The sequence below is a fragment of the Gymnodraco acuticeps genome, unplaced genomic scaffold (assembly GCF_902827175.1).
Source record: "Gymnodraco acuticeps unplaced genomic scaffold, fGymAcu1.1, whole genome shotgun sequence".
NCBI lineage: Eukaryota > Metazoa > Chordata > Actinopteri > Perciformes > Bathydraconidae > Gymnodraco > Gymnodraco acuticeps.
Window position 1 is genome coordinate 105,056 of NW_022990034.1, and position 19,152 is coordinate 124,207.

The 19,152-nt window shown below is 39.7% G+C and overlaps 1 protein-coding gene across 8 annotated transcripts in view; it reads right to left on the minus strand.

The window, feature by feature from the left end:
* epb41l5 (erythrocyte membrane protein band 4.1 like 5) overlaps positions 1-18,392 on the minus strand; it is a 48,480-nt gene extending 30,088 nt beyond the window's left edge. For 6 of the 8 annotated variants that reach the window (XM_034215076.1, XM_034215071.1, XM_034215075.1 and 3 more), the window contains exons 1-6: positions 18,178-18,373; positions 16,310-16,521; positions 5,169-5,273; positions 3,718-3,760; positions 3,347-3,425; positions 2,956-3,000 (exon numbers count right to left, since the gene is read on the minus strand). In XM_034215076.1, the coding sequence (XP_034070967.1) occupies positions 2,956-3,000; positions 3,347-3,425; positions 3,718-3,760; positions 5,169-5,273; positions 16,310-16,489 (452 nt within the window). In that variant the 5' untranslated portion in view covers positions 16,490-16,521; positions 18,178-18,373. Of the gene's footprint in view, positions 1-2,955; positions 3,001-3,346; positions 3,426-3,717; positions 3,761-5,168; positions 5,274-16,309; positions 16,522-18,017; positions 18,146-18,177 lie in introns of those variants that run through there. The other 2 variants (XM_034215069.1, XM_034215070.1) reach the window with 2 other exon arrangements.
* Positions 18,393-19,152: the final 760 nt, after the last annotated feature.

The window sequence follows — 19,152 nt, forward strand, 5'->3', positions numbered from 1 at the left end:
CCCATTGTTCTTCACTGAGGCCTATTTGTGTAGTATAAGTCAGCCAAACAATGCAAACATCTTTCCTTTTTGTAGTAAAATGTACACTTATGTTCCATTCTACTTATCGACTACTGTTTATAATTCAATCTGTTCCCCAACATGTAATCCCTGTAAGCCTCTTATAGTAACATGGCAGTACACCTCATGTTTAGAGGGATAATTACTGATGATAGCAGTACAGTGTATTGTCCTGCTCAAGTCTTAGTAGATAGTAGGGATGGGAACGATTAATCGAATATTCAAAATTATTCAGGTATTCGAATAATTATTCAGGTATTCGAATATGAGTTATTAATTTGTTTATAATTATTTATTTATTTTGGGAGGGATGCCTAAGTTTATTACATATTATAAAATTGAATAATTCAATGTATACGACAGTGCCATAGCTAAATGTGTTAGGTGACGTCTAAAGGTGTGTTTTTCTCCGCTCACCGGTCCCTCACAGCGGGCAGAGCTGCAGGTGCTGATCTCTCTCTCTCGCGTCCGGTTATACTTCACTCGCGTTTATGTCCAAATCCATCAGATCTAGCTAGTTCTAGCCAATGATATGGCTGCTGCCCCTCCCTACACGCAGATCACGCAGACTCAAACCTCATCTTATGCCCACATGCGGCGCAAATGCACTCCACAGCCGTTGCGAGGTTCCGGCACTAACAGTTCATGAGCGTGCTCCCCCGCCCCATGTCAACACTCGCGACACATGAGTGGCCAGCCTAAACAACAATAAGCGCTGCTTGGCAACCGTGTGTGGTGGCAAAGTACATAGACATTTTGACAGGAGAGATTTAGTTTTGCGGGTATTCAACATATTTTACCAGTCATAGTCCGGTAATTATTTACACTCTAAGAAGAGTCCTACACAACAGACATGGCGTCAAAAACGAGTAATGTGTGGAAATATTTCGACCAGGTTAGTGAGTGCGGTGTAGAGGTCAAACTATGACAAATTAAACTTAGGCTACATGCTACCTTGCTATACCAGCAACCTCCGTTCCAGCTGAGAGGGTCTTCTCTACAGCTGGCCTGATTGTGAATCCCGCACATGAAAGCTGTAGGCCTATAGCTGTCAAACTGTGATCACCAGTTCAATACATTTGATAAATTCGACTTGGTTTCTATACTTATTTGAACATGTATTTATTTATTTCCAAAAATTATTGAAACAAAATGTTAGAGAAAAAAATGTTGAATTTTTTTTTTTTAATATAGGATATGTACATTTCGGTTAACCGGTTAACCGTTTTTTGGGGGTTCGAATATTCGAATATATATTTGCTTTCAAATTCCCATCCCTAGTAGATAGTAGTGTGAAATACTCGGTTAAATGGCAGGACAGATGGGCAACGAGTCAGAATTTTAGCACTTCCGATTCCTTCATCTCGAAGTCAACACATTTTGGATGGTTAGATGCTTGAAATAAGGTCTGTGCTTAACAAAGAGATTTCAACGTTATATTTCTACGACATAAAATATGTCAGTAAATATCCCACTGATGGATATTCAAACCTTTTTATCTTAAAACGTCTGTTGCCAACTAGTGGCTTAATGACACTAAATGTCATCACACCGAACATTAGCTGCCTTTAGCTTAGCGTTGGTTCCACAAAGCTAATTTAATCTTTTTTAGTTTATAGCTTTTTACTTCTAGTGATTGCATTTATGCTTCAAAATCATACACTCTTTGTTCAGCAGGATAATATCAACGAATTAACACAACTTTTAAATATCATAAGCGCTTGTTAGCCAAAGTTTTTTTTTGCAATATTCCATTGGAAAAATGTAAGTTTTCTTTGTCGTGAGAACATGCTAGCTTGCGATGCTAACTTCCTGTTTCGACTAAAACAATATGTCATCACTGCCAATCTATTACTGTTAATGGGCCAATAAAATGTTGACTTTGTTTTGATTTTGCACACTGTGCAGGGCTATGTAAACCACTCTGAGTGTGTGAACTAAAGGCCCTGACACACCAAGCAGTCACCAGAGGACTCGCCGACGCCGACGTCGGCTGTTACGTCGCGGTGTTCTCCTGCGTCTTGACCATGTGTCGCACGGGAACACACCGCAAAGACTTCAGTGCGTGAGTGGCAATAACTCTCCTTACCAGCAGGCGGCGGTAGTGTGTATTCGTCATTAAAAATAGGCAACAACCGGAAGACAGAGAAGAAGAACAGACTGCGTGATATAAACAACAACAAATAGCGTGTACAAACTGCAGCTTGCAGAGTCCGGTTTTCACTACTCGGTTCGAGTACCTTTTCTATGTGATGTCGTACAGAGCTGGCCTCTCCTGGATCAATGTGATGAGCAGGTCTTCGTTTGCGTCATTCCAGATCGCCATGATGAGATGAAAATGAATATCAGTCTGTGTGTGCCTTCTTAAATCGTTTGTTTACGTCCCTCACTTCCGTTTCGATTCTCATGCACTGATTCGCTAGCTGAACAGCCAATCAGAGTGATTGTTTGGTCCGACTGCCAGACCCGATGCATGGCCGATTCAACATGTTGAATCGGCCATGCATCGGGACAGGCAGTCCAAATAAGGCGTGTCACGGTCGACGGTGCGGGACACACCACATTGAGTTTGGGCGACAGGACACGCTTTGTCTCCCGATTTACGAAAACAGCCGAAATCGGCCTGGTGTGTCAGGGCCTTAACATGTAAGCAAGTAGTCAAAAATTCAAGGTTGTTTCAATTATTGGATAAGTATTCGCTAGGTCTTACTAGAAGGACATTTTTTTATTTCTAGAATTGTAGATCATTATTATTTGATAGGTTTATTTTCTACTGCCAACTGAACGAATATTTAACTGACAAGCTACAACCACGTAATGGTTCATTTATTTGGAGTATCATGGGAACTTGATTAATATGGGAGGCAGTTAAAAGTTAAAAAGGAAATTACTTACTTGCCACTGAGGATATCTTGCTTTAACTGCAACACAAAAAGGTATCTGGAAAAAAGTTAAATACAGTTAAATATGTTCATCAAATGAGTCAGAAAATAATTCAGGCTTAAGAGGTCGCATGGTACACAGAAGTAAAATACATTTTGTGTATGGATCAATGGATAAGTATCCCCAAAATATCCTTCTTACAACCCCTAAAGTAGAGGTGGATCTAATCTAAATAAAATTAAGTACCCTTGCAGGAACCCCACATAATACTGACTTTCTTTAAGATGTATAAGATTTACAGATTTTCAATATAAAGAACCTTGAAACAACCAGATTACTTTGGCTTTAAATTGTGAGTTCCAGGAAAAGCAAGGCTAGCGACTCAGATGTTTGTGTAACTGACCTGGTGAGCTCCTCGTGCAGGTTGTTAGGTTCTGAGGAGTAAAACTTAACTCTCAGGTGAAGGCAGTATGGTGGTCCAACTGGAAGACACATTGAAAATACAGCTCAACAATCATATATTATTTGGTAACTAAAAAAAACAAGGTGAAATTGTTTTTGAATAAACTTCTCTTCAAGACTAGATACATAACCACATTCACTTACAAACACATTGTGATATACAAGGACAAATAATGTACACTTCTGCCTAATCATACAGAAGTGTACACAGCGCAGTTATTTACATAATATGTTTATAGATAAAGTTAGTAATCATGCATATTAGGGGGAGGGGAGAATACATTGATAGAGGGTGTGCCTCCGTGTACTTACTTTTCACTTGCTTTTTTATACTCTTTGTAATGTCAAGCCAGTGCTGAAATGACATAAAAGGCAATAACAATTGTTTTTAAAAAGAGATCAATATCAAAAGCAATTTCATGTAACAAGTAGTCCACTTCTCCACAACTATTTTACCAGCCTTTATTCCATTTTTAAACATTTAATATGTATATGTGCAGCTGAATGAAGTGGTTGGTTATGTAAATGAAGAGCGGTGTGAGGTCACACTTACACGCACTCACTAAAGTCATTATTCTGTTCTGTGCTTGGTTTTTCTTGGAAAATCAGGCTCTATGAGGCATGAGAAATATCAAGGAGAGGCGGTGCATATGTAAGTTAGAGAGAGCGAGAGATAACAGAGGAACTTTCTAGTCTCCTCTCCCCCACATTCTTTACCACAACCCTCCCCCCTCTCTCTCTCTCTTCAGTGTCCCTCCCTTCAGTTCCATCCTCCCCACCAGCTTTCCTTCCTTCACACAGTATCAGGGTGAAGGAACAGGGTCACTGGCAGAGCAATGACTTACAACGGTTTGTCTCCCAGCACAGCCTGACTCCCAGAGTGCCATAACCAATCCCTTTAGCCGATCGCTGGCAGGGAAAGTCCCCGCCTAAAGCTCCCCTTCAAACGGGTGAGTGGTGATTTGGACTGAAATCTCAAGTCTGGCTGTGAGCAGCAGCAGCAGCAGAGAAAACTCCACGGCTTGGTGAAATATAAACTAACATTACTGAACACCGTTTATTTGAAGATATAAAGGTGGAATTTAGATATTTTTGCAAATATTTTTCTTTTAGCATTCAAAATATATTATAAGGATCATGGTGTGATTGTTTAAAGAAGATCTGTTTCCTTAAAGAAGACTTTTCGGTCATTATCAGCTGTCATAATTGTGTATTACGCCTCTACTGTACTGTGACATGCTTTAATGTTCAAAAAGGTCTTTATTTTTCTCATACTGCCTGTGATGCAGCACCTCTTTTCACCCTCTGTCTGAAACCAGAGCCCAGTCTGCTCTGCTTGGCCAGCTCTGTTATGATCGGTCAAACCCTTAGAAATGTTCCGCCCACGTAGCCTATCACGTCAAATGTGTTGGTGCACTAGCCAATAGAAGTGCAAGTGTTTTATAGTGATGTCATTATGTTATAGGAAGTAAACAAAAAGGAGTCCAATGGAGGCGTTTCAGGCAGGGGAAGGGAACTTTGAGATTTGCACACAAACCTATACAACACACTACAGGAAATGGAAAACTTCTAAAAGCATAATAGGACCCCTTTAACATTTCAATGATTGTGCAGCTCTAATGGATACAATAATGAGGAGTTGAGGAAAGTGGATAGTACTGTAGGATTGATTACAGGTAACACAATCACAGGAACAGTGAAAGTATCCAAATAAGACGTTTAAAAGAATGAGATTTTTGTTTAAGGTGTATTTTCATTCTTACCGCCACTTGTGCAGAGTCCATGAAGCGCAGCCCGAAATAGTCTTTCTCTACGATGTCCAGGTGGTACATGATCTGGTCAAACAGCTCCTCACCTTTGGCTTTTTTCTGAACCGAATAAACAGAAGACATATCTGAGTGAGAAATGTAGGGTCATGAAGGAAACACAAGATTTAAACAAGTGTTATTAGAAAGAATTTTAAAGTGTGAATATTGAAAGTATTAATATTGATATAGTCAAGAAGTGTAAGCAGCATCCAAATTCTAGCTAAGGAAGAAATGGGTAGTCTACGGATTGTCAGTCCTGGAGATGAGGTCAAATTACAACAGATACATCTGTCTGCAATGTGGTGCGATTTTGACCCGGGGACCACTTATCTCATTCCTCTGAAGACCTCTTTTTTCCTCTTATTTAACCTACGACAAAACATTGTTAGGTGCAGAGCTTAAAACTGGGAAAAAGTGTGCTCTGATTTGTGTTTCATGGATTTGCATAGAGAGATATGAGAACATATTAACATGAAGTACGCCAAGTTTGACACAGGTGTGGTCCTTTCTGACAAGGCCGTACCAGTCACTGCCTGTGTTCAGCCTGGGACTGGGAGATCTCTCCCCCACATGCACACACATCCAAATTCCCATGAGGCACAGTGACAGAGTTGCCATGGTTACGGGGGCTGAAGTGCCCCAGACACCAGGAGCTGAGGGGAAGTAGGGTGGCTGGAGGCATCATGTGATCATCTGGCTCTGTGAGCCCTTCACTAAATCAGGAAAAAATGCCATCCAGGATCAGAGTGAATTTTCTTCTTTTTAGTACTCTGGTTGTTTTACTACCTTTCATTGAAATAAATACAGTATGAGCTCTTGCATATGATTTAAGGTTTTAACCTAGGCACTATGTTTCAAAAAGACCACTGTTCTCACTAGCAAACTCAACATGTCAGTTTTTTCAAAATTCCTACAATTTTGCCTTTATGCTTCCGGCACCAATTTGTAAGCACTGCGGAAGATGGCTTTAACAATGTCATCATTAAGACTTTCTTAGATTGTCTCAGAAGAACACACTTCCTGAGCTTTTCCCCATCAATTTGCAATGCAGTAAAAGAGGCCACACACTCTTCGGCCAATGTAATGTAGCAGCGATGCGTTCCGATGCACTGGAGTATGAGTCTACATCAGACTCTCCAAAAGATGGAACAAGTGCAATGTGTTTTCTGAATCCTTTTTGTTCTGGCACTGAGATGATAAGAGTTTTCTTGCAACAACTACAGTTGCAAAAAAAATAATTATATTAGCGTGTTAGAACCTTCAGAACAAAAACATCCACAATCCACAATGTTTTCCCTTTGACCGCTCATGTGAACATCGAGTCCCCATACAGAATGCAGAATGCCTCTGAAGGTATCCCTTCAGTAAATCACCGGGGTGTAAGGAGTTTTTTTGTCCACTTGTTTAATGACACACTAACTGCTGCAACAACTAAATACTGTAACTCTAGCAATGGGCATGGACCCAGGTCAGCACAAACTCAGACTATTTGGGATTTTGTTCTATATTAACATGAACAGACACTTTTTCCCATATTTATAATGCCTCAATTCACTGAGCTTTAATGTACTTTAACGCTGATGTTGGTATCATAGCTGTATCCTGTTTTTTCCATTTTTGGGAAGTTATATTAGCTGCTTTTAAGGAAGATTTCATTAACTATATGCAATATTCTCTTGCAAAAATCAGGAATCAATCATTGTGTAGAAGAAAGAAAAAAAAACACACTTTTCTCACAGACCCCAAGAGAGCTCCTGGGCAGCTGAGGGGGGGCTGGCCCCATGCTAGCTGGCATAGTTGACAAGGCATACCGCACCCCTACAGTACCCAGGGAGAGAGTACAAAGGACTCATTGTGTTTGTGTGTGTGTGCATGTGTGCTGCACTCAAGGCCTTGTTATACTGCCTGCAGTATTGTTGGGCTGTTTGCAGTCTTCCTGCCGGCCTGCGAGCACACAGATCCGTCTCTCAGACACTGTGCGTCACAATGTTCAAGTTACAATTGAGGTGTTTAGCTGATGCTCTTATCTACTGCAATTTACAACTCCATTCAAATCATTGGGCGTAGTAATGCAGCCTGGGGCAAAACACAATGTGGAAGGTAGGGGTGTTGAAAATAATCGTTTCTACGATGCATTGCGATGCGGACGTGGACGATTCGGTCTCGATGCAGTGACGGAAGATAATCGGTTATAGCGTAGTAACGTTGCTTCCTGATTTTCCGGCCGCGGCTTTACTATAACGGTTTTTTTTCTGTCACTTTAATATCAAATCGGTCGGTGACGCAGAGATCAGGGAACAGACGTGGCAGCGACACAGCAACACCAAACACGGAGCAGTCTGCTTTATCCACCAACACAACACCACCAGTCCAGAACCAACAGCAGAAGGACCCGCTCTGAATCACTCCGTGTCGCTGCGGCTCAGAGACACAGGGATTTATGTTTTTCAAAAATAATCGCGTTACAATCATGTCAGGTTTTTGGTGGATTTAATTAAGTCTTGGATTGCAAAGTATGAATGTCCTCTAGCAATGTTCAGACGATATATACATGTGTAAAGTTTGTGAAGGCAGGAGGAAAAAAGCTTCCGCGATCACCGTCTCCTCTGTTCCTCCAAGCCCCGCCCCCTCCCTGAAAATAATGAGTGACAGGCTGATAGTGACCCGATAGAAACTTTATTATTCACTTAATCACTGAGATATGATAAAGCTAATTTAATCTCATACATTCATGGGATTTATGTAACAGTAAGACAGAGAATGTAAGTGTGCACCCACATGCAGTATTTTTGCTTGTATATGCTATTGTAAATACTCCTGTTGTCTGCTGTGTTCAGACTCAAGTCCTGTGTGTGATGCCACATTCAGGACATTCAGTGTCCTTTTTTTAACAGAAGACCATTGCTAGAAGCTGCAGCTAGACTGCAGCAGCATTATTTTTTTGTTTTTGAGGATGGAACAACTTCACACACGGAGGCTAGACCTATACAATTCATTTATTTTGGTTTATAAATGAATGTCAAGACATTTATGTTATTGATTTCTGAAGCACTTTCTAAATAATAAAAAGAGAGTTCATATGTATTTACTGCATGAATGCATTGATGAAAAATAAGCCATGTGCAGTAATATAGAAAATTGAGGATGCAACGCATTGGTATGAATCGTGATGCATCGGGATATCGAATTGAATCGAATCGTTGACAGGATAATCGTAATCGAATCGAATCGTGAGACCAGTGAAGATGCACAGCCCTAGTGGAAGGTGGAAGACTAGCGGATTTTAAGAAGGAAAGTCATGTTGTTTGTTTATTCTACACACTTGCCTGTCCATTTATAGCAGAGTGGTGCAGGAATGAGTCTTAAACCTAGGAATTGAGTTAGCATTTTAGCACTTGCGGGTCCCCTCGTCTTACATTTTAGTTAAAGACGAGGGATGCCACAATTAAGGTCTGTGGTTAATACAAGCTTAGAAGATTTCCCCTTTTTGTTCTACAACATAAACAATGTCAGTTAACACCCCACTGGTGGATGTAAGAAGCTTCTACTTCAGTTGCTAACAATTGGCTAAATAAGACGATTAAATGTCTTCACGCTGAATTGTGGCCGCCTTTAGCTTAGCAGTGGTGAAGTGAAGTTGCTCATTAATAGCCCAACTATTAGCCTATTGTAAAAGAAGTGTTAATATGTGGAGATTATCATGCTGAAAAAAAACGTGTCAGTATCATAAATGTGTTACTGCCACGAGCGAGCCCTTTGCGATGCTCACTTCCGGGTCCTATAATCTTCCGGCCATGTTTACTCATTACACCACAAGAGATAAGTTATAGCGAGCTATTGTTTGTCCTTAATGGAGCATTACTTTGCATGCCCATTTAAGTAATAAAGTCACTGCGTGTGACTCTGAAAATTCCACTCAACCACAACAAGACAAAAGGTGACCAGACAACTCCGCAATAAACCGGCTCCGTGGCTTTCCTTTGACTTATTACCAAAGTTATAAAGGTTTCTTGAGTAGTCTTCAGGGACGCCATGTAAACTACGCTTTACGCAATGCCCTATTTACCATAAAGAATAAATGCCGTTTGTATTTTGTGAACCTTTACATAGTGGAAATCAGCAGGACGTTAAAGGGCAAGGTTAAACAATGGATAACTAAACATAGCTGCACATTCACTCAACAAATGCAAAGATCTATACATTGTGGGTTTATTTTTAAGCTATTACAATGTATTCAAATGAATTTGTTTTGTATTCTGTGAATACTGTATAGATATTTGTTATGTATATATTCACTGTTAAAGTTGTTTATTTTTTAATGTTTTAACTCATATGCAACACATTGGTAATATGTTCCAGTACGAAAACAATAAACCAATTTGGAATCACTTAAAGGTGGGGTATGTAATTTCGGAGGAACCAGCTCGAGTGCGCTAGAATTTGAAAATACACAGCCGGAAAAAATCTGCCGCGCACATGACCAATGAGGGCACGAGATAAGTTTGTGCACAGATGGAAGGCTGACAGGCAGGTAGGCCATCCAGTTATTTTAGCCGGGCCGGCTCAGATGATTGGTCGTGCTTTTTACAGCGCCACGGCTTCCACACGACGTTTTTTTATTTTTTTATTGTCAAAGCACTTCATATATTCATTGCTATCGGGATGTTGAGAGCATTCCATGGAATATAACAAAAAGTGTATCTGAAATAAAAGACATACCCCACCTTTAAGTTTGTCTTATCTAATCATGTGCTGAAGAAGTATACAGAACAAAAAGAGAGCCTTATTGTTTACAAAAATTATTGTCGAGCCATTCAGACTATTATTTGATATCAGATCCAATGGTGAGCTGTACAGTTTTAACAACAGAAATACTTTTTATGTAAAAAAAAAAAGGATAACGCCTGCTTTTTTTTTAAACGTCTTTTCTGGGCTACAAATCTACAGCAATAGAAAAGGGGGTGACAGTGTGGGGGGCTGGAGGGAGGGGAATGGGGGGAGAAGATAAAGAGAAAAGACAAGGAAGTAAATACATTTATAGGGAGGAATGTGAATGGTGAGGCTGTGTGGAATTCTGTTTGGACATGGATGCGGCAAACAAAAGTATCCCTAGGAGTCAACTTCGGATGGCCTTACATGCTAGTGACACACACACAAACACACACACACACGGCTGGGAGGCCAGGAAAGCATGTGAAGGAGCTCTATTCAGTTTTAAATTGAGGCCTTCTATTTGCAACCACCTGAACTCCTAAAAGGGAAAACATTTCACCATTAAGCAGGGGGTTCCCCAAATGTACCGGCGTGAGTTGAATGAACAACTTCTTAGCTATAACCTGGCTAACTGCAAACCCTTTAATCGAGATGAATGTTTAACTGTCTTGTTAACCAAAAAAGAAACACTGACAGTGAGAAAAATGTTATACGTTGTGCGAACAAAAAGAGGAATCTAAACTACAACTCGGTTAGCTGAAGCCTTTTTAAACAAAAAAAGTTTTTAACCTATTTTATAGATACCACCACTCCTGTTACACTATGTGCTTTACCAGCAAAACAAAAAATCTGCCAGTAAAATGATTAAAGGCAGTGTGTGCTAACCGTTTTCTGAAGTCAGGTTATCTAAATGATACCTTTCCCTGGAAACCTGCTATCTTTCCCTCTCTACTGTAAGAATATTTTCTCGTGTCTATGTTGATACTTCTCCCTCCAATAAAAGTTCCCTAGTGATCCAGAGCTATTTGAAACACTTCAAAAAGAAAGCACAACAAAAACAGTCAATCAAAACACAACACAAAATTACCTTTTACAATTCCATTGGTCCAATTGGGTTCTGCTGCAAGGAGGACAACTAATTGATATCTGCATCGTCTTAATTCAAGCTGTAATAATGAACTCCATATAATAGAAACACATGAATAACTCCCTGAATTCTTAGTCGATCAACACCAAATGGACAGATCGGTAAAACTGAGTTTCTCCACAAAGATGGAAAAGCACCAATCGAATCCTTGTGTTGATTGGTGATATGCTCATATTGAGATATGCTCATATTGAGATATGCTCATATTGGAAATAACTGTAAAAGCCTTTTTTTAAGTTAGCCAGCTTATGAAATCTTTGACCAACACCACCAATTAGTCCAATCACCAACTAAAGGGGGCCACCCCCCAGACGACAAGTCAGCCCGATAACCTCAGGAAAATCTAACACTGAGCATGACAATGTTTCCATGGTGATGCCCTGCCTTAGCTGCCTCCACTTACTGTCAACACATGCAGGCTCTAGCGCAAGGCAAGAACACTCACCCAGCAGAAGAGAAACGTTTCACTATCTGATGAGGTTTTGAGGGAGAAGCTAAAAAAAGAGAAACTACCCATAATGACTGACCAAATCAGGAGTGTTACTGAAAACACCTTAACATACAAAGAAGTAGTCCTCGTACGAGGTCTTCCCTTCTACAGTTCCTTTCTGGTTGTGTTTGAATGCTGATACTGTTGCAACAGATGTCTAGAAAGCTAACAGATCAATGCTGCTAACTGGGTTCTTGTCAATGTCCTATCACTTAGAGATAGATGGATGATACAACAGAAGGATATATTATATATTTGGGGGACGGGAGACACCAAAGAAACTTAACACAAGGCCAGGGCTCTGCTGGAATGCATTCAGAAATCAAATCAAATGTTCCTTCAGGCCCACACAGAAACTGACTGAGTTTTTAAAGCATGAAAGCACACTGCTACAAGGTCAATACACTAACGATTAGGAAGTAAAAAATCCCAACTAACAATGGTAAACAAAAAGAAGAAAGTGAAACAGTGAGAGAAACAGTTGCAACATTCCACTCGAAGAAAGTCTCACCTTTCTTTGCACACAATACTGAGCAGATACGAAGGATAACGTGTTAATTATTTTAGCAGCTCTTACAGGTAGACAGATTCAGAAATGTGTGACATAGTTGTGAGACTTTCATAATAAAATATGTTCATGCATTCTTGTTCAATAAGCTGGTAAGGAATTCTCAAATGGTGGTTTATTTCACTTTTCACAACTAAATAGCACTGCTTAATCTCAGGCAAGAGTAACACCTTAACGTACAAATACATACCTCTTTTGAATAAGAAACAAAGGGGAAGAAAGTGTTTTGTAGACAAAGCAGAAACATTTGGGGTTCAAACAAGATGTATGCAGTAATGTTGAGAAAGTAAATTCGCACATCTTCCACTTAATTTATTCTGAGGGTTAGATTTCAAGATAAGGTTGAGTCATAGATACTAGACTAGCCTCACTGGAATGCTGCAGGTTTTCACATGGAATGCCAATGGAAACACATGGCAGCAAAACCTGTGAGAAAAACTAAAATTAGGGGAAGAATATCCAATAATCAAGCCCTCATTCTTAAAAATATAATGAAGCAATAGCTCACGACAGGCCGTGGTATATGGTCATTATATCACAGTTAAGGGGCGTGGTTCGGCCTGACGCAAAGCTATTTTATAAAACGGTTACCAAGTGTGGCAATATGAAAGAAAAATACACACTCTAATTTAAATAGTTTTTATTAGTAAATAATGATGTTCAAAATAAAATAGTCCCTCCGTTGCCTTCTGCACTAAACATAGTGCGAGGTGGTTGCTATGCAACAACACTAACAGCTAGCGAACATATTAGACAGAGAGCGTTGATCCATTATTTGGCTATTTATTTACATTAATGTGTATGCTGCCGTTTATTGTGCACCCACTGAAAAACTGTCCAGCATCAGTAGCATGGTTTACGTGGTTACTGGTATAGGTTGAGGTTGTTCTAGGCTGTTGCTTGGCGTGGTGAGAATATTGCTCCACTTTCTCCGGTCCCCGAGATTCGGCTTCCAGTAGCTCTGGAGACAGCTTTCGCACCTGTGGCCACTAACGGTCATCATTTCTCTGCTTTGTTTCAAGACCCGCATCAGAAAGCTTTTGAATGGTGGTACTTCTCCAGTTGGTCTACCTGCTCTTCACGTAGCTCTGCATGTCGTCGTTTAGGTGCTTTTTTCTGGAGATAGGCGCTCCTCAATCCACTCCTCCATAGTAAGACCCCCCCGGAGGTCGAAGTTAAGTAAAGGATAATGTGCAGCGAGGCGGTCATTATGGGTAAAAGAACACCCGACAGGCAGATCAAAAATAGTCCGTTGTTACTGTTTGAACTAACGTAGCAACGGCAGGAACTGCTTCGATAGCGTTTTTGCAGACCTCTTTGATTACAGATTTGAAAACATCGTTGCTTGCTTTAAAAGTAGCACCATTCATTATGTCAAACCTTGGAAAGTATCTAGATATCCCTGCCCTAATGCCAAAGTAACTGCACACTGAATATGTTTTGCCGTTTGATGTCTATGTCTGGCTGCTGCGTAAAAAGGAGGGTTTCTGCCCCGTTACTTCTCTGCTGTTTTCTTGTTCCAGTTTGAAAAGCAAACTGCATGCTTTTCAACTGTATAGTTAAATCGACCAGATTTCTTTCTGCAGATGTGACGGTCAATAAGTCCTTGCTGCACATTATCCCGTACATGTTTCAATCTTAAGCTTTGTTAGTTAGTTAGTGTCGTAACCGACGTAATGTAACAGTTGTAACGGTTGTAGCTTTTCTCAAACGCGGAGTGATACTGACTTGTGAAAACTAACTACAATTCTACCCGTGATATACGCTAGGGATGCACGATATTGGTTTTTTGAAACCGATACCGATAACTTCCTGCTTCTCAAGACCGATAACCGATAATAATATAATATATATTAAATGTACCTGTAGTTTTTGCACACCTGGTGGTAAAAAAAAAGACTAGTAGTGAGCAAATGACATGAGCATTAGTACTATGAACAAAACAAAGCCAAGAACAGTTTTGACTCTTCAAAGTGACCATATTTATTTTCCCAAATAAAGTGCCTTTTTCAAAAGCCTCGTCGATAGGTAAAAGCCCCGGTGCCTTTGCAGCTGGCTTTGGATTCGCCGCTAGTTTAGCAGCGCAGGCGTCTTCGTACGCTTTTAACACACCATCGTAGCGATGGCGATGTTTCAGGTGACTAATCAGGTTGGAAGTATTATAGCTCGTTGCCTTTTTCCCTCCTCGTGGAACTTCTGCATTGCATTTGTTAATACAAATAGCAAGCGAACTATCTAACTCTGAAACTTTGAAATAGTCCCATACTACCGGCGACATGTTTGTTTACTGTCCTGGCTTCACGGCCGCACACCATTTACGTCACAGCCAGGCATGAGTTAGGGAGCGCTGGATTTGTGAAGAACTTCCCTCTTCCTAAACCACTAATACCACAGTACTGGCAAAACGGGAGGAGCCGAGAGAAAAACAAGCGCCCCTCATCCCAATCCACCCATACCGCAGTATCTTTTTCTTTTTTTTTACCCAAAAAATATATTGTATATTATCGGGGCTATTAATACTTTTATCGGGTTTATCGGGATGACGTCATAATTCCTAATATCGGGCCGATAATTATCGTGCACCACTAATATACGCTCATTATATCACGGCTAAGAACCAATCAGATTGCTTGATTTGACCGTTTTATAATGTAAAACAACACACAATGCCAAGTTGGTATCCGAGTCAGATAATAGTTGTCATAACCAGCTACCTATTTGGAGAAGAAGTCACAGGTTGAACCGACTTTGGAGGGAACGCAACATGTGTCACCGTGCAGCGTTTGTTTACAAATGAAAACAAATGAAAACTCTGTGGGGATCTTTCTTGGAAAAAAATGTGCCAATCAGAAAATGTGACTGCACCTGCTAGCTCAAATAAGCCTTAGTAGATACTGGGCTATAATTGTATAACAGTTAAAGAAAGGCAATTATTTATGTAAAAGAAGACCACAGTAAAAGGATCTTTCATAAATTAGTATGTAACAAAAGTGTAGGTGATTTTTTTTTCATATCAAAGATATTTGTTTTCCTTCCCAGACACAGAAAGGTAGATACATAACACAAAACAACACCCAGCTATTCTTATTTTAAACATCTGTATTGGCCATTTATTTTAAAAACGTTGCATCTTGGGGGGAAAGACAGGAGAGAGAGTGAAGTTCTGCTCTGTGTCCACTTGGTGATGATGGGTCCTAAATGTCATGTGATGCTGTCATGTGACTGTGACACACACACACACACACACACACACACACACACACACACACACACACACACACACACACACACACACACACACACACACACACACACACACACACACACACACACACACACACACACACACACACACACACACACACACACACACACACACACACACACACACACACACACACACACACACACACACACACACACACACACACACACACACACACACACACACACACACACACACACACACACACACACACACACACACACACACACACACACACACACACACACACACACACACACACCTTTCCAACTAGCAAAATAAGGAATAAGAGTGTTAATGTGCACAAAAAAACTAGCTAAATTAGAAATGTAACTTGTTGTTCTAATATCTAAATACTTTTCTTCTGTTTGACCACTGATGTGTCGCCACTGTCAGAGATCTTCCTTGACTACTTACTTGTTAACTTGCTTACTAACTGCATACAGTCTATGCTCAATGTCCTTATGTAACCACCAAACTGCTTTTTAACTCTCAAGTTAGTATGTGATTTAAAAAGTTCAATTGTTTTTGGTAACTGAGGCTCAGGAGGTACATGGACGTCCTCTTTTAAAAATGTTGAATCATCTTTGAGCAAGATACTTAACCCTAAATTGCTCCCGATGGTATGGCCAATATTGTGTAAATCATGAGTAAATGTGTGTGAATGCTAGTTTTCCTAAGCAGGTGGCACCTTGTTTGGCATCGTATCTGCCTCTGTATGAATGTGAATGAAGGTTATGTCTATGTGAAAGCTCTTTGAGAGGTCCCAAAGCCTTGATAAGCGCTATATAGCATGCTGCTCCCAACAATCAAGTATATAAGAAAGCACTATCTCAATGTTGATGGCTGAAGATCAAAAACGTCTGGGTAGTGATCACTAAGCAGATAACAACCAAAAAGGCTTTCTCCTTACCGGCAGGTCCACGCTGACGTCCGTCCCGTCCAGTAAGGACACGCGGCAGGTGATGACAGACTTTGCGTCCCCAGCAGCAGGGATGTGCGTTACGGCACGCTGGGCTTCCCGTAACCGACTTTTCTCTGCATGTTTCCGGATGGAGCGTCGCCCCAGCGTCCTGCGCAGGAAACTCAGCATGATGGGGGAGAGGGAGGGTCACACTACCACACCTGTGAGAGAAGAGAAGATAATTGTGTATTAGTGAACTGCACAGGGCTTTAGAATAGTTTAAAGATTTAAAAACAATATGTACATTTTGTTTGTCATGTGTATACTGCGACCACAGAAAAATAAGAAGCAGTTTTATTGTTTGTTCGATAAGTTACAAGTTATAAGTTGACTAGTTAGTCACAATGAACACCTGACAGAAACGGCAAACAAACAGGTGAGCCCTTTTTTCATATGATCATATTGGCTATATAGTTAGTTACCATTGCATAATATGCAGGATGCAGAGAAGGCAACTGTCTACTTTGTTCTTAACATTAAGTGTATATTAACTAAATTGTTTGCCTGGCAACCAGTGGTGTAAAGTAACTAAGTATGTATTCAAGTACTGTGCTCAAGTACAATTTCGAGCAACTTGTACTTTACTTGAGTGATTTTTTACTACCTTGGACTTCTACCCAACTACAATTCAGAGGTATATCATGTCATTTTACTTGGATTTATGATGTGAAATATAATCAACACTTGCAACACAATGCTGCATCTTTATCAGCTTTGATAACACTTAAAATGTATCAACAATTATAATCAAAACATATAATATTCATTATTCTGAAATCTTAAAATATATTTGATGATACTTTAGTACTTTTACTTGAGTAACATTTTCATAGAAGGACTTTTACTTGTAAAATAATATTCCTACACTCTGGTACTTTTACTAAAGTACAAGAGTATTTCTAGTCTGAAAACAACCTGTCTGACATATACCAAGATACATGTTGGCTGACAGAGTTAGCTTTAATCTGCTAACAAATACAACAATCGGATAATAAAGCTAAGCTAGGTTACATCAACGGATATAGCGTTTTATAAAGTAACTCAGTCGGAAAGAGGAATAATTGACAGCATTACGTCGTATATTGTTAACATGTATTGCATTATAAGCCCAATTGTTACACTAACCCTGCTTATTAATAATAACGGAAACAGTAAACGATTGGTTTTAAGGTGAGCTAGTGCTAACTGTTAGTTTCAGTGTCATAATGCTAACACTAACACTATAAGGAGAACATACATATTCTAATGTTTAATTATTTCATTTAACGTTACTGTGTTTCTCTATTCGACGAATTGAAAAAGAGGAAGAGATAAAAAAGTATTTTGGAAATGTAATTAACTTGACATTTAAATTAATTTGCAAAAGTAAACTACTATGTAGTACACTTCAAAGATGTGTAAACTCGTTTAGTATTTGTGGTGCACGTCATCCAGAAAAATAAACCGCTGAGAAATGACTGAGCTTTCTGGGCTGCGAAAACCCCTTAAAATGTCTAAAATACAATGACAGGCAAAAAAGTTTCTTTATGCTTCCGCAAAAATAATATTAAGTAGTCAAATAAATAAACTATGTAACCGTGGCTTTAAATTGAACCCAGTTTAGGCCTGAGGTATGCAAATGTAACAGGTGTGCGCTTGTTTTATTGCAGGAGCTAACCGTTAGCACCGAACGCACACAGTACACTCAAGGCTCCGTCCGTACAAGCGCGTCCCGTTCAGCAAATCAAACGGCGCCTTTGCTCAGAAGGCTGTATCCGACATACACTTGCTCCGCAGCCACTTGTGGATCCGTGTAGGTCTGGATAAAAGGTACTTACAAAAACCTCCTCGTATGAATTCACGGTGAAAGCACGTCCGCTTGCATTTTAGACGACCAAAAATATACCTAGTACATTTCCATGGTGTGTAACTTGTTTCTCTTTCTTTCTTTTCCCAACTTCGTTACCTCTGCTGGATAATTTTCTCTCCCAGGTCCCAACAAAAAGTAGGAGGCAAAGCTTTCCTCAGGATGTGACGTCACGATAAATCCCCAACAAACACGTAATTAGCATTTTTAAAGCGACACGCCTTTTAGTTTGAGACGGCATGGTTACATTATGCTTTTTGTTAAATACTTTTAAGTATTAAAAACACGCTAAATTCTTTTTTCTTGTCGGTTTATACCAAATAAATTCAATTACGCTGTTATTTCTTAATACATGGCCTGAGAAAACAGGGTTGTTGCATAAAGTAACAATATATGCAGTCAAATATATAAATAACCAAACATTCATGAAATAGGTGTAATTTCATCCAAAACTTCCCGTATTAAGAACATTGGATTTTTCATTATATTTATGAATGAAGCCGCCATAAGGTTTTGTTACCACTACTGTTTAATAAGATTGTTGCCACTATTGGGGAGCAACACCCCCTTCTGGTTCGTTTGGGAATAAAGGTTTACAAATGTGACTGTATTTTTTACATGCAATTCCTGCCAGGAGCGGGGATTACTCTTAATTTGATCCTAAATGTCACTACAATAATTTAAACATTTAATGTTTTTCTGAAGCACATCACACCAAAGGTGCAGGTCAAAAGCATTGCCAACAATAAAGACCCAAATCTAACGTATCATGGGTGCTTTTTTATGTACAATATTAGGTAACCATATATGGTATCCCTATAATGAATGTTGATGGTGTATATCCTGTGCAGTGTTACTCTGCAAAATGCCTACTTATACTGTCTCAAAATGTGGCCCATGCTTTATTAGGCAGTAATACCTATTTTTATTGCATCTGGATCAATAA